At 52.8% G+C, this 13206-nt stretch overlaps 2 protein-coding genes across 3 annotated transcripts in view; both read right to left on the minus strand.

The window, feature by feature from the left end:
- MRPS15 (mitochondrial ribosomal protein S15) overlaps positions 1-13206 on the minus strand; it is a 602556-nt gene that overhangs the window by 378587 nt on the left and 210763 nt on the right. The gene's annotated exons all lie outside the window — the stretch shown is intronic.
- The window catches only part of GRIK3 (glutamate ionotropic receptor kainate type subunit 3), a 239112-nt gene that overhangs the window by 37095 nt on the left and 188811 nt on the right, over positions 1-13206 (minus strand). The window contains exon 10 of the mRNA XM_050798039.1: positions 8568-8771. Within this exon, the coding sequence (XP_050653996.1) occupies positions 8568-8771 (204 nt within the window). The remainder of the gene's footprint in view (positions 1-8567; positions 8772-13206) is intronic.

The following is a 13206-nucleotide window of genomic DNA, read 5'->3' on the forward strand; positions in this document are numbered from 1 at the left end:
GGGCTAAGCTCTGGCCTCAGGTCCCCTGCACTAACTCCCGCCGGTTCACCTGATCCTGTCCCCTGCCCGCCTCTCTCCAGAGTTTGGAGCCTGCTGCTTGTGCCCTGGCCCCTGATGAATCCACCTGAACGTTGCTACCCCTCTTCCTTCTGACCTGTCAGTGGACCCTAGCACTGACAGCCCTCACCTGCCCTCATTCCCACCTCAGAGAGGTCTTGGTGAATCCTCAGCTCCACAGAGCTCCCCAGTCACTGCCCTGGGCAACCTGGCTGGCCTGGGAGGGTCCAGCTTTGGAGCCCATCTCTTTCCCCTGCCCCCAGGTGAGCTCCCAGCATGTCCAGCTCCAAAGAGCCCTGCTCTAGGCAGGGGCAGTGGGATTGGGTGGAGCCTTCCCTGGCACTGCAGACAGGAGTTGGGGCCAACACATGAAGGCCAGAACCAAGGTCTAGTTCCTAGTTGAGAGGAAGACGGGACACAGTGGGGACCATGGTAGTGTGTCTTTGATAACAGATCTTCCCATCACACCTGCCAACCCACCTGGAGGCTGGAAACCAGAGTTCACAGTGCCATGGCCATAACTGGGGTTGGGGGACAACTTCCCAAATCCATGTCCTTCTTTACCCAAACCTCATCACCAGCTTCTGCTGCATAACCAGATGCCCTTCCTGGATTCCTCTGACTGCTGCTGGTGAAGGGGACAGGGCATGGCTAGCTCCTACCTCTCAAGTCTCCAAGATCTTCCCCCAAAGTTTCATGGGCTGGGTCACAGTGACTCCCCACTGCTCTCTGATCTATAGGACCTGTCAGCCCAGGCCCCAGTCTGGGAAACAGGGACAGTCTTCCACCCAGCCACATTCCTTGCCCAGAACACTCGCCCTTATTGAATATTTATATCTGTTCATATGTTCACAGATAATTGCCCATTTCTTCCACTAGAGTGTAGGATCTTGAGGATCAGGGAAGGGATCCTGCCAATTTTGTTCACCCCTGTATCCACGGCTGCTATCATGGGGCCTGACTCGATAGATTTATTGAAGAAATGAATAAATCAGTCACTGGGAACACTGGAGGTTTAAAAGAGACCCCCCCAGCAGGCGCTGTCTCAGGAGTGCCACCCTCCTGAGTTGGCAGGGCAGGGAAAGGGGAGTAGGGGCAGGGGGATAACAAGTCAGAGAGAATATCTGTGGATGACCTGCCAGCTAGCTGTCAAACTCAACAATTAGCACTGTGGCCATCGATAATGTTGGAAAACAGCACCCTGAAAAGCCCACATATATCTAAATAGATGGGGAACAGGTGCTAGAAAATTCATGTCAACCAGTGAGTCATGTCCCTGTGGTTGGCACACAGGCCTCCTGAGCTGACGGATGTCTGACAGTGAGAAAGGGCGGGTGTGCCTCTCCCAAGCCTGGGAGAACTGCCTGGTTCCTGAGTCCCCATGGGTACCAGCCTATGCCTGTCTCTTAGGAAGGCTCCATGGGATTTCCCTGCTTCAGGGCATACTCCAAAGGATGCACCACAGTCTCTATCACCATCTCTAAAAGAATCCCCTCCCCACTCCCTACATGTCCACAAGGGTGCTGTCTGTCCAGGGCCAACCCCAGCACAGTTCTGCCAGTGCTCCAGGACTCCATGCACTCAGCTACAGCCCCAGCCAGGCCCTGACCAGGAGGAGACTTCAGCAGCCTCCGCCATCCACCCAGGCACGTGTCTTAGACCTGCCTGGGACATCTCTTCCTCATTCTTCGGGTCGCAGCCTAAGAGTCACTTCCTCAGGGAAGCCTGAGGCCTTTTCTTCGGGGTTATACTCCCAAAGCCCTCTATCTTCCCTCTATCTTTGCAGCACTGGTCAAAATCTTAATGAAATCTCACTTGTCTGATTCACTGTTTGTCCCTGGAGGGTAAGGACCATGTCTGCCTGGGTCACCCCCACTCCCTAGTCCCCAGGTCTGGCACATTATCAGTCGGGGCTGGGCTCAGACCCCTCTCACGCAGATTTTCAGATCCTCTGGCTCTGGCCAACCTCACGCAGGTCCAATCTGACAGCATCTCAACGCCTGCCCAACTGGCCACCTCTGGCCTCCAGCCCTGTGGCTTCTCATAGATGCTGCTGCAAGATCCCGATTGGCTCCCATGCCCACCATGCCAAACCCAGAATGCATGGGAGTCAGGAGCCAGTGGATAAACCTGTTTTCCCTTTCTCTGCTTACCCCAAGAGATGGTCCTGAGACACACTTTGCAAGGCATTTCCAGGGTGCAGACTCATAGACTGACAAATTAGTCGCCCTCTATGGCAACCAGCTCAATAACACATCCTGTGTTGCCTTCTTCCTTCCTGCTCCACATCCCTTGCCCTGCCCCTCATTCTCCCCCTGGCATCACAACCCCTAATTGAGTAATGGCATAATCCCCTGCCTCAGGCTCTGCTCTGCAGGCTCCCAGGCTGAGACATTGTTCAATAAAGTTTCGTGGAATTGATGAAAGAACGAATGACCCTCAGCAGAGGAGTTTGCATGTTTCAGCTGCTCCTTCTGACCTCAGTTTCCTCCAATACTCCCTTCATCCCTGAAGCCCTCTTGCTCTCCTACACCTGTTTGTCTGGACCTGGACCCCTGCCAGGCTCTTTCCAGGCCTTTCCCCATGCTGGTCTCTGCTCACTGAATTCTGGAGCTGACAGTTCTGCGGTGACTCTCCATGGGGCCCCAAGTCCCTCCTGCACCCCTCACCTGTTTCCCTGGTTTCCCCAGACAGACCCTGGAGACATCCCAAGCTCCACCAGGGCTCCACAGTCATTGCTCTGGGCAACCTGGCTGCTCCAACAAGAGCCCAGCTTTGCAGTTTCCCCTGCCCTCAACTGCCCTGTCCCCTCCAGGATTCTGACGCGCCCTAGGGGAGCTCCCAGCAAGCTTTGCTTGCAAGTGTGCTGGCCCAGCCCAAAGAAGGTAGCTTGGGCAGAGCATTTCCTGGCCACACAAACAAGGGTGTGAGGCTCCTCCTGACACCCATACATGCGGGCCAGAACCCAGATCTGCTTCCAGTTGGAAGATGGTGGGCACAGTGGGTAATGGGGTCATGGCCTTGACATGAGACCCTCCTCTCACACACCACGGCTGGGAAGCTAGCTAGTCATGACCCCACAACAACCATGCCTCTGGGCAAAGCAGGCAAGCCCATGTGTTCACCCACGTATCCCTCATTCAGTGAGGCTGCTCTGTGTATGTCCAGCCCACGCCAGGTGTTGGGGCAGCAGCCAAGTTTGGCCCATCAGGTGCTCCCCATCGGTAAGAAGAGTCACACAGGGAAATGGGCACTTCTAGCTGTGCCAGTCTCCCTGGTCTGCACTCAGTGTTACTGGGAAGCAGAGGGAATGTGTGGGTGGTGCAACTTCTCCATAGGAAAGTGTACAATACGTTAAGGCTACCCGTGATGACTCCTTGTCTCCATTGTGTTCCATGCTTCATCTTGGTCCAGCCCCATCTATGAGGCAGGGAAAACTTCTTATCTGGCCATCCATACTGCAGTGAGATGTAACAACTTAGAGAGAAAAGAATGAATTTCCCGAGGCCTGCAGAGCTTTTAGGCATCCCTATTAGCCTTCCTCCTGCTCTGATGCAGGGGGCTGGGAGAGCAGCCAGGACAGAATCCTGGGTCTCCGAGGGTGAAATTTGAGAACAGGAGCACTCAAGGACCCTGCTGGGGCTGACCTTGTACCCCCAGGAGGTCACGCTTGTGCCAACTCGTGGATGCTTATTCCTCATCTCCCTTGACCTTGCGGCCAGTGACCCTATCCCCTTTCTAGTAGCCTCTCCTCCTTGGGCCTCCTTCACCTCACGCTCTCCTGATTCTCTTCCTTCCCCTCCAGCCTTGCCAGCCTAGGCATCTTGTGGCTTCCAACCTTTCATCTGTGCCATTCAGGGTCCCACCCCAGGTCCTTATCTCTGCTCTCCCTGAGCAGCTCTCGTCTCCACCTCCCAGGTTCCCTGCAGAATGTGCTGATGACTCCTAGAGCTCAGCCTCCAGCCCTGCTCCTTCCTCCAAGTGCCCAGCCACAGGGCCAGCCATCTATGAGGACCACAATCCCAACACATCCCAAATGGGTCTCACTATGTTTCCCAAATCCTCAAATTTCTCCAGGGGGCTTTTGATGTGAGCAGGACACCATCACCTCCTTAACTGTCCGAGTAGAATTCCATGCCCTGTCCGTGATGCCTCCCTTATCCCCGCCTCCTCCATCCAACCAATCGCCAGCCTCATCGGTTCCACCTGCTTGTCTGCTGGCTGTGCATCAACTTCCCTCCTTTCCTAAAGCAGCACTCTGAGTGAGGCCACCATGCTCGCCCTGCTCAGGTCCCAGCAATGGCCTTCATACTGGCTCAGGTTTAGCCCAGCAGCAGAGTGACCTTCCTCAAGTGCCAAGTTGATGTCACCCCCTGGCTCCACTTCAGTGGGCTCAAATTCTCCACAGCCCTCGGGATTAAAGTCCAGTTCCTCGGTTCAGCACCTGAGACTCTTTGAGGCCTGCCTCTTTCCCCCTTTTCCAGCAGCAGCCCTCCTCTTGGCTCCAGGCTCTCTAGGGGTTCTGCCTCTGCACTCTCCCTAAGTGGGCTCCTGGGCACCCAGTGCTGGGACACAGAAGCTCTGGATGGCAGATGGGGACTCCCAGTGTCAGAAAAGGCCAATGCCCCAAGTAAAGTAAGAAGGTGGCACCTTGGTGGGTGCCTCAGTTCCCTATGCGTCTGATCAATGTGAGTCAGCTCCTCGAGGCTCCCTGTTTGGATCCAGTGGGGGTAAGGTCTAGGTCCTGGACTACTGTGGCCTGGCAGGAAGACCATGGGTGAGGGGCCACCCTCCCACCGCCATCACATTCAATCTTGGATATACTTTAGATAGGGAGGCTGTCCCTGGAAGGAACAGTGATGAGAGGGACAGCTTCTGTGTACTGAGCATTTACTGAGCACCGGGAACTCGGCGAAGCATTTTGGTGCCATATCTCATTAAATCTTCCCACCAATGCTGGGCAGGAGGCTCTTTTATTGTCCCCATTTCGTAGATATGGAAATGGAGGCCAGAGAAATGGAATAACTTTCCCTCTGTCAGCTGAAATGTGCTGGACCCAGAATTTGAACCCATTTCGGTTAGATTCCAGAGTCATCAAAACACGTGGGAATAATTTAAGGCACGGATGTGAGTAGAAGATTTTTGAAAGAGGAAACAGACAAGCAGGCAGTAAATATAGAGAGAGCAAAATTTGGAAGAAAGATGGGGGATGGAGGGAATAATCGCTGCTATGTCTGGTTGTGTTTGTTGCCCCTATAGTTCAAGGTGACTTGGGGCAGGCGAGTGTGTCAGCAGGAGGCGATGCATCCTCTAGCTACCCCATCCTTCTCTGCAACCCTTGGAAGACCATGGGGCATGGGACGGAGGCGAGCAGGGAGTAGCCAGGAAGGGCTTTTTAAGTCCTGCTGGTCAGAGACTCCACCCAGGGCCTCCAAATGGGCCCCGGGGGGCAGATACTTACAAAGGTGGGCATTCATCATCTTTATGCCTACATTCAGATCCCTAATAAGGAAGTAATAATATTGCCAAGCCTTTACCATGCTTTCTATGGACTAGGGAGAAGACTAATTATCTGACGACACTAATAAATGGTTATGATGTTATTAAAAATGGCACCAAGCTAGGATTAATAGGCTCATCAATTGTAGGGAATCGGGCCTAACAAGGTCTCCTGCATGTCCCGTCTGGCCTGTAACCCTGATGAATACTGGGCTGCCCAAAGCACCGCCTGGCTGCTTGGAGGCCGTGGACGACACTCCCTCCTTTTCCCAGCTGAGGGTCAACTTAGGGAGGTCAGGCTGATGCTGGGCTTCTCTGATCATATTCCCTTGCAAACAGTTCTTCAAAGCTCTCGGGCCCCTGGAGATGTTGTGAGTGGTGAAGGTGGTCCAGCTCCGATCACCTCCGCACACAGCCTCCACCTTCCGCGTGATCCTCCTTTCCACTGCCCAGCTTGCCTCTGCAAATGACAGCCTCAGAGCCTACCCGGAGCCCCAGACTCCAAGTCCCACTCATAAACGCAGGGGAGTGGATAAGATGGAGATGCCTCTGGGACCTGCTGACTAATTTCCATAATAATTATAGTTATTACTAATAACGGTGACAACACCACTCCCTTCCGTTTATATTGAATTCTACAATCTAGAAGCTGCTTCCCCACCAGTTGTCTCCTCTGAGGCTCACAACAAGCTGTGAAGAACACGGGGCAGGTATTATTATTCTCACTGTCAGGTTAGGAAAGTGTAGCTCAGGGAGATAAGGGGACTTCCTGAAGCCCCCTCCCCAGCCTCCAAGGAATAGGTATAAGGATAAAAATAAAAATAATAATAGTAAATACTGACATGGTGCTGACTATGTAATACACTATGTTAACTTAGTCCTCCCAACAATCTTACGAAGTAGGTCCTATTGATATCATTTCCCTTTTACAGATGCAGAAACTGAGACACAGAGAGGTTAAGAAACATCCAGGAAGGCACAGCTAGTAAGTGGAAGAGTTTGAATCAAACCTGGCTCAAGTTCACGCTCCTGACCGTTTAGGTCTCCTATTAGACTTACACAGGAGCCCAATTTGCTGGGGACTAGGAAATGACTTCACTGGGCCAGGCTCCAGCCTTCATGCCTTGAGCTCCAGCCCCTCCCCACTTGTGACCTCCAAGGTCTCTGCAGGGCAGCTCCCCTCAGACAGAGGCAAGGGGGCTTAACTGAAGGCCCTGATGCTGCCGGCTCCCATCCTGGAGAGGTGAAGTCATAATAAACCTTTGGATGGTGCTCTGTGTGTTGTGAAGATCTCTGCATGAACCTTCCTCTGTCCTGCCCCTGGGGTCAGGATGGTTCTTTGTAGAAGCTGGAACACAGGGCTACAAGGCAGGGAGCCTCCAAATTCTGGCTCCACCACTTCATCTCTCTCTGCCTCAGTCTCTCCATCTGTAAAATGGGTGTTAATAACAGTACCTGCCTCACTGGGCTGTTAGAAGGATAAATGGGAGAAGGAATCTAAGGGGTCCAGTATGGATCAGGTCCTTGAATTCAGCAGCAACTCCTGGATAGAAAATGCTGCAGTCAAGTTGAGGGCCCTGAGCTGAAAGGCAGGTCATGTTTATTGTGTGCCAGGTAAGCCTGTGGAAATGGTGCCGTATTTAATTCCCCCAACAACCACAGGAGCTATGGTAGTCGCTAATTACTCCTATTTCAGGCAGGGCATGTTGGCTCATGCCTGTAATCTCAGCCCTTTGGGAGGTCAAGGCAGGAGGATTACTTGAAGCCAGGAGTTTGAGAACAGTCTGGACAACAAAGTGAGACCCTATTCTCCACCAAAAAAAAAAAAAAAAAAAAAAAAAAAAAAGCGAGGTGCTGTGCCTTGTGCCTGTAGTCCCAGCTACTCAGGAGGCTGAGGCAGTAGGATCACTTGAGCCCAGCAGTTTGAGGCTGCAGTGAGCTGTGATGGCACCACTGCACTCCAGCTTGGGTGATTCTGTCTCTAACAACAACAAAACAACAACAACAACAATTACTCCTATTTTAGAAATAAAGAAATTGAGGCTTAGTGAGATTGATGAACTTACCCGGTCACACAACAAAACTGAGGCTTGAACCCAGACCTGCTGGGCACAGCCTGGGCATCTGAGAACTATGGTGTGTTTGCTCACAGCATCTCACCAGGGTCCCTTTTACTGAACTTACTCTGGGCCCAGTCTTGTGCCACTATGACAACGATCGCATGAGGAAGGGGTATTAACAGGCCCAATTTACAGATGGGGAAATTGCTCAGACAGGTTGAGCAACTTGCCCTGTTCACAAAGCTAACGAGGAAGAACTGGGACTCGAGCCTAGGACCTCCTGATTCCTCCCTTGCAGGGGTGTCCCCAGCCTGTGGCTTCTCCCTCTTCCTCCCAATGTCCCAAGAAGCCCAGGACCCCCACCCCCCACCCCCACACCTGCCTGCTTGGTCTCCCAGCTGTCTTCAGTCCACTCCTGATCCCAGGCAGAGGAAGAGGCTAACTCCTTGGTGCTTTCAGCCCGGCCCTGCTCATCCCTTCTTCCCAGCTCTCAGCTTCCTGGACTCCCACTAGACCCAGAGTTACCCTACGCAGTGACAGGTTTCTCTCTGCGTCCCAGAATTTGGTGAAGTGTCTCGTGTGGGTGCCTTGCCCCATAGCTGCGGCATCCTCTGGTGGCTTTTAAAGGAGCAGAGGATACCAAGAAGCTGCAGGCCCCCAGAGCAAGTTCATCAAAGATGCCAGTGGGGCTAGTTCTGAATCAGATGGGTGCCAGTGCATCTTTGTGTGTATGGAGGGGAATGGCGTTGAGAGCATGAGCAAGGCAGCCCACAAAGCTGGGGTGCACTTCTTCAGCTGAGGCCCCCCAGTCCTCAAGGTCATAGCATTCATCTCCATCACGCCTGTCCCCAGCGCCTTCCTCTGCCAGGCTGCCCAGCCCTGTGGTGCAGACAGTGCTTGACCGAGCCTCCCCGGGGTCCTGCGCCCTCCCGTGCTCCCATCCATGCTTACGTGGTCGATGAGCTCCTTGACCATGCCGTTCCACTGGCCCTTGTCGTCCTGCGCCCCGTACTTGCCATCCTCCACCAGCCGGATCTCGTAGGAGAAACCAAGGATGTGGGCTAGCTCCTTTAGCAGGTCGATGCAGTAGCCCTCGAACCGGTCATTCCCGTACAGCGTCCTGTCTGACTTCCGAAACATGACAAAGGGCTCCTCCTGCAGAGACAGATGGGCAGGGAGTGACGAAGACTGAGAGGGTAGGGCGGAGGCAGGCTTGCGCTGGAGAGTCAGAGCTAGGACCTCTGCTCATGTTTTTATAAACCACTTAGAGTGGCTTAGATAAAGGGCCCGTGAAGTCAGGAGCGGGAAAGCACATGTCTTGAGAGCCAGCTGGGGGCCTCACAAACGGCTACCTGGTATGGGGTGGGAGCTCAGTAGGCACTTCCTGATTTAACTGCCCAGTAGTTACAGAGCTAGTGAGTGGTGGAGCAGGGCTTTGAACTGGAGACTGATCCCAAAGCCCATGGTCTCTTTGCTGCACTAGTAATAGAGGCCAGGGTTCTCAGCGTGTGGTCCCTGTACCCGCAGCATCAGCATCACTTGGGAACTCGTTAGGAACGCACATTGTCAGGCCCCACCCCAGACCTAACTGAACCAGAAACTCTGGGGAGAGCCCAGCGATCTATGTTTCCATCCTTCCAGGGAATTCTGATGTCCACTCAAGTCTGAGGACACTGCTGTAGAAAGCCCTTCAGAAAGCCGTCTGCTCTAACTTCTCTTCCAACTCCAATTTAAAAGATTAGATTTACACGCTGCCGGATGCTGTTCTCTCTTTCCAAGAACCTCCTCACTCCGCTGTGTTAGGATCCCAGGGGAATGATTACTGGTAACAGGGACAGCTCATTGGTATGTGGCTGTGCCGGGCATTGGTCAATTAGCAAATGAGTTTATGCCCATGGGGGGCCTAGCACAGAGTCCAGCAGAGCCCCAGAGCTCAGCAGACAGGAGCTGGTATCGCCTCATTTCACCTTAATGTCAGCCCTCTGGGGTGGGTATGAATAATCCCATTTTATAGATACAGAAAGTGGAGTTCATGAGGATATGTGACTTGTGCAAGCCCCCCTAGCTGTCAGGGAGAGAAGATCTGAATTCAGGTTAGTGTGATCCCAGAGTACAAGTTCTGTGCCTGAGGCCCTGAGACCTACGGTGCCCCTCCCTCGGGGGCACCCCAGGAAGATGCTTGTGCGTCAGAGATGCCTGTCCCATGCCAGACCTCCCATCATCCACCCCCACCACCCACCACAGGCTTCTTCCTTTCTGGGTGATGGGGAGCCTGGGACGGGATTTGACCAGAGCATGACTTCGTCTGATTTCTCATTTAGAAACAAACCCCTGGCAACCCTGCAAAGAATAACTGGGAGAAGAGGCAGAAGGGCCAGTGGAGAGAGGCGATCCACTTCATCCAGTCGAGACATGCAGCAACTGTGGGCTCTGATGCAGCAAGGTCCCCAAATCCAGGTCAACACGCAAGTCCACGCTTCTGCCGGCACCGTCTACCCGGCTTCACTCACAAAGCCCCATCCCGCGTCCGTGATGGATGCGCTGAACTCCCAGAAAATTCAACACAATTGAGTTCCTACTCTGCACCAGGCACTGATTTAAACTCTTTGTCACAGACTGTTTGATTTAAGCCTCACTAGCTTGCAAGATAGTAACACTGTTCCCATGTGATAGATGAAGAAATTCACGCTCAGAGAAGGTCAGCAAGTTGCCCAAAATCACACAGGAGCTGAACTACAGAGATGGGATCCAGTTCCAATCCTTCCCAGTCAGCTGCACCTCTGTCTGGCTTGGCTCTCCTGTCTGTTCCCTGGGGTCAGACATTCCGGAGTTAATCTGCTTTTCCAGATCCCCAAATCAGGTAAAGGGCTGCCATCCTAGAGCCTGTCCCTGGACAACTCTAGTCTTCTTCTGACTCACCTGAACCTCCTTCCTTCGCCCCCATCCTGTTCCTGCCGATAGTTCCTAGGCCTCTTTCTGTCAGCCAAACGTCCCCAGACCTGCCTCAGCACCCCCATGTAACGGAATGCCTCAAGCCTTTAGTGACTGCGTGACCACGGTTAGCTGACAGAATGCATGGAAACCAGGAAGCTCATGTCCGCATGCCCAGATTAAGGCACATGCTTAACTATGGAGGCGCCTCATCCTTCTTTTTTTTTTTTTCTTTTGAGACAGAGTCTTGCTGTGTCGCCCAGGCTGGAGTGCAGTGGCCGGATCTCAGCTCACTGCAAGCTCCGCCTCCCGGGTTTACGCCATTCTCCTGCCTCAGCCTCCCGAGTAGCTGGGACTACAGGCGCCCGCCACCTCGCCCGGCTAGTTTTTTGTATTTTTTTTTTTTTTGAGATGGAGTCTCGCTCTGCCGCCCAGGCTGGAGTGCAGTGGCCGGATCTCAGCTCACTGCAAGCTCCGCCTCCCGGGTTTACGCCATTCTCCTGCCTCAGCCTCCCGAGTAGCTGGGACTACAGGCGCCCGCCACCTCGCCCGGCTAGTTTTTTGTATTTTTTAGTAGAGACGGGGTTTCACTGGGTTAGCCAGGATGGTCTCGATCTCCTGACCTTGTGATCCGCCCGTCTCGGCCTCCCAAAGTGCTGGGATTACAGGCATCCTTCTATCAACTGGCAGGGTCATTCCCTTGACCTCATAAATCCCTGGGTGGGATGGGCAGTGGAAGGCTAGGTGAAGACCCTCGTCAGAGGTTCTAGGAGCAGATGCTCACCAGCAGCCTCCTGCCAGGCTCCCGCTGTGGCGGCAGGCTTGAGTCTTTGGTCCTCTCTCCCAGCAGTGCTACTTCTCTAGATCCCATCCTGATCCATGCTTGATCCACTGGAACTTTTCAACAGTCCTTTGGGATGCTTCAGGGAAAGAGTTGGTGGGAGTGGGGCAGTCTCTGAATCCCCAAGGGATTCCTGACTATACAGGGATTCTGAGAAAACCACTTCCCAGTCTAACTGGGTAGGAAGCTGGACCCTCGGCTAGGTGCCATGCTTAATCACAGTGCCTCTCTCACTCGCCTTCCAACCAAGTAGGCAGCTCAACAAGGTTGGAGAAGAGTCCAGGTGGGGCCTGGGAAAAGTGCTGAGGCTGGAGGCTGGAGGACATTGGCTGGTTCACGCACTGCCTTCATGCAAATTCATCTCTGGGCAAAACTCCTGCATCCCGGCATGGGGCCTGGCGAGCAGGGTCTTTTGGTTGATGCTCTTGTGCAATGGACAAGTTGCACCATTGCACCTGGTGGCCCTGACTTTAGCTGATGGAAAGAATTAGAGAGAAGGTACCATCTTTCCCAGAGGATCCACCAACCACACATAGAATCCTAGGCAAAATTCACCTCCTTCTGTAAAATGGAGAAAACAATAGAACCTGCCTTACAAGGTTGCTGTGAGGATAAAATGAGTCAGTCTATGAAAAGCACTCAGAATAGTGCCTGGCAACTGTTAGCTGCCATTATTATTATTATTATTATTATTAATCATCATCATCCTTATCTTTTTCTTGTATGCTATTTGGCCGGTTACTGCAATGACCTTTGCAGCCTAGAGGCCACGCCCAGTGTCTTCAAAGGTTAAAACTCATGGCTGATAGTGGAAAACCATTTCAGGAAAGGTCCCTGAGACAGCTCACTTCCTGACCCTGTCTTCATGCCCCTCCCTGGCCTGATCCTCTAAAATTAGCACTTCATTTGTGAAGTCACCACAGCCCCAGAATCTATACATCTCCATATAAATATGCTGCCTTCAGAGCAGCTGTAAAATGCCATTAATTTCGGGAAGTGCTTTGCGGATGGCATACATATTTAACAGCCAAAGCCCAGAGCATTAAAATGGTGCTCGCCTTAGTAATGTGTCTCTAGACCTGCAACATTTCCTAGGGGGTAATTCTGAACTCCGCCAACTACTTATTCATGGACTATTTCACAATTTATTACTGGAAATGTCCAGACAGCCAATTCACAAGCTCTCTCGGCTGCTAATCGATTGCTCAGTGAAGGTGCCCTCAATTTCATAACTTCACGCTCTCCTATTGCTCTGGGAGAACAGCCGTAGGAACAGGGGTAATATTTCTCTTCAACAAGTCACAGAAAACAGGGGTCCAGAAAAATAACCGTTTCTGACTTACCATTGCTGGGGCTCTTGGTCTGGTTTCTCTCTGATCACTTACCCCAGCGTGCAAGCCAGGCCTAGCGCTAAGCCTCTCCCAGTGACAGGGCCCATGGAGTTGGAAGAGGGAGACTTGGGGGTTATCCTCAATTCGGGAAGGATCCAGGGGTTAGCTACCTGATAGCTGGGTTCTGAAGCTCCCTTCTGACAGGTAATATCAGCCCACAGTCACACATGCACGCATAAGTATACACAATGTCCTTGGCACAAATGCACCACATTTTCAGATGTCCTGTCGACCTAACCCTTCTCAGACACAGAGGCCAAGGACATTGGACCTGAGGTCTTGGCTTCAGCCAGTTAGAACCAGCACACAGTATCAGGAGTCCTGTTCTCCCAGCAGGAGGGGCCTAGAATGGTTCCCAGCCTGGGATAGTTCTCCCAGCCCACATTCCAGCCCCAGCTTTTTCCCCTCTCCTGCTGCTGGGTGCTGA

The sequence above is a fragment of the Macaca thibetana genome, chromosome 1 (genome assembly GCF_024542745.1).
Source record: "Macaca thibetana thibetana isolate TM-01 chromosome 1, ASM2454274v1, whole genome shotgun sequence".
NCBI lineage: Eukaryota > Metazoa > Chordata > Mammalia > Primates > Cercopithecidae > Macaca > Macaca thibetana.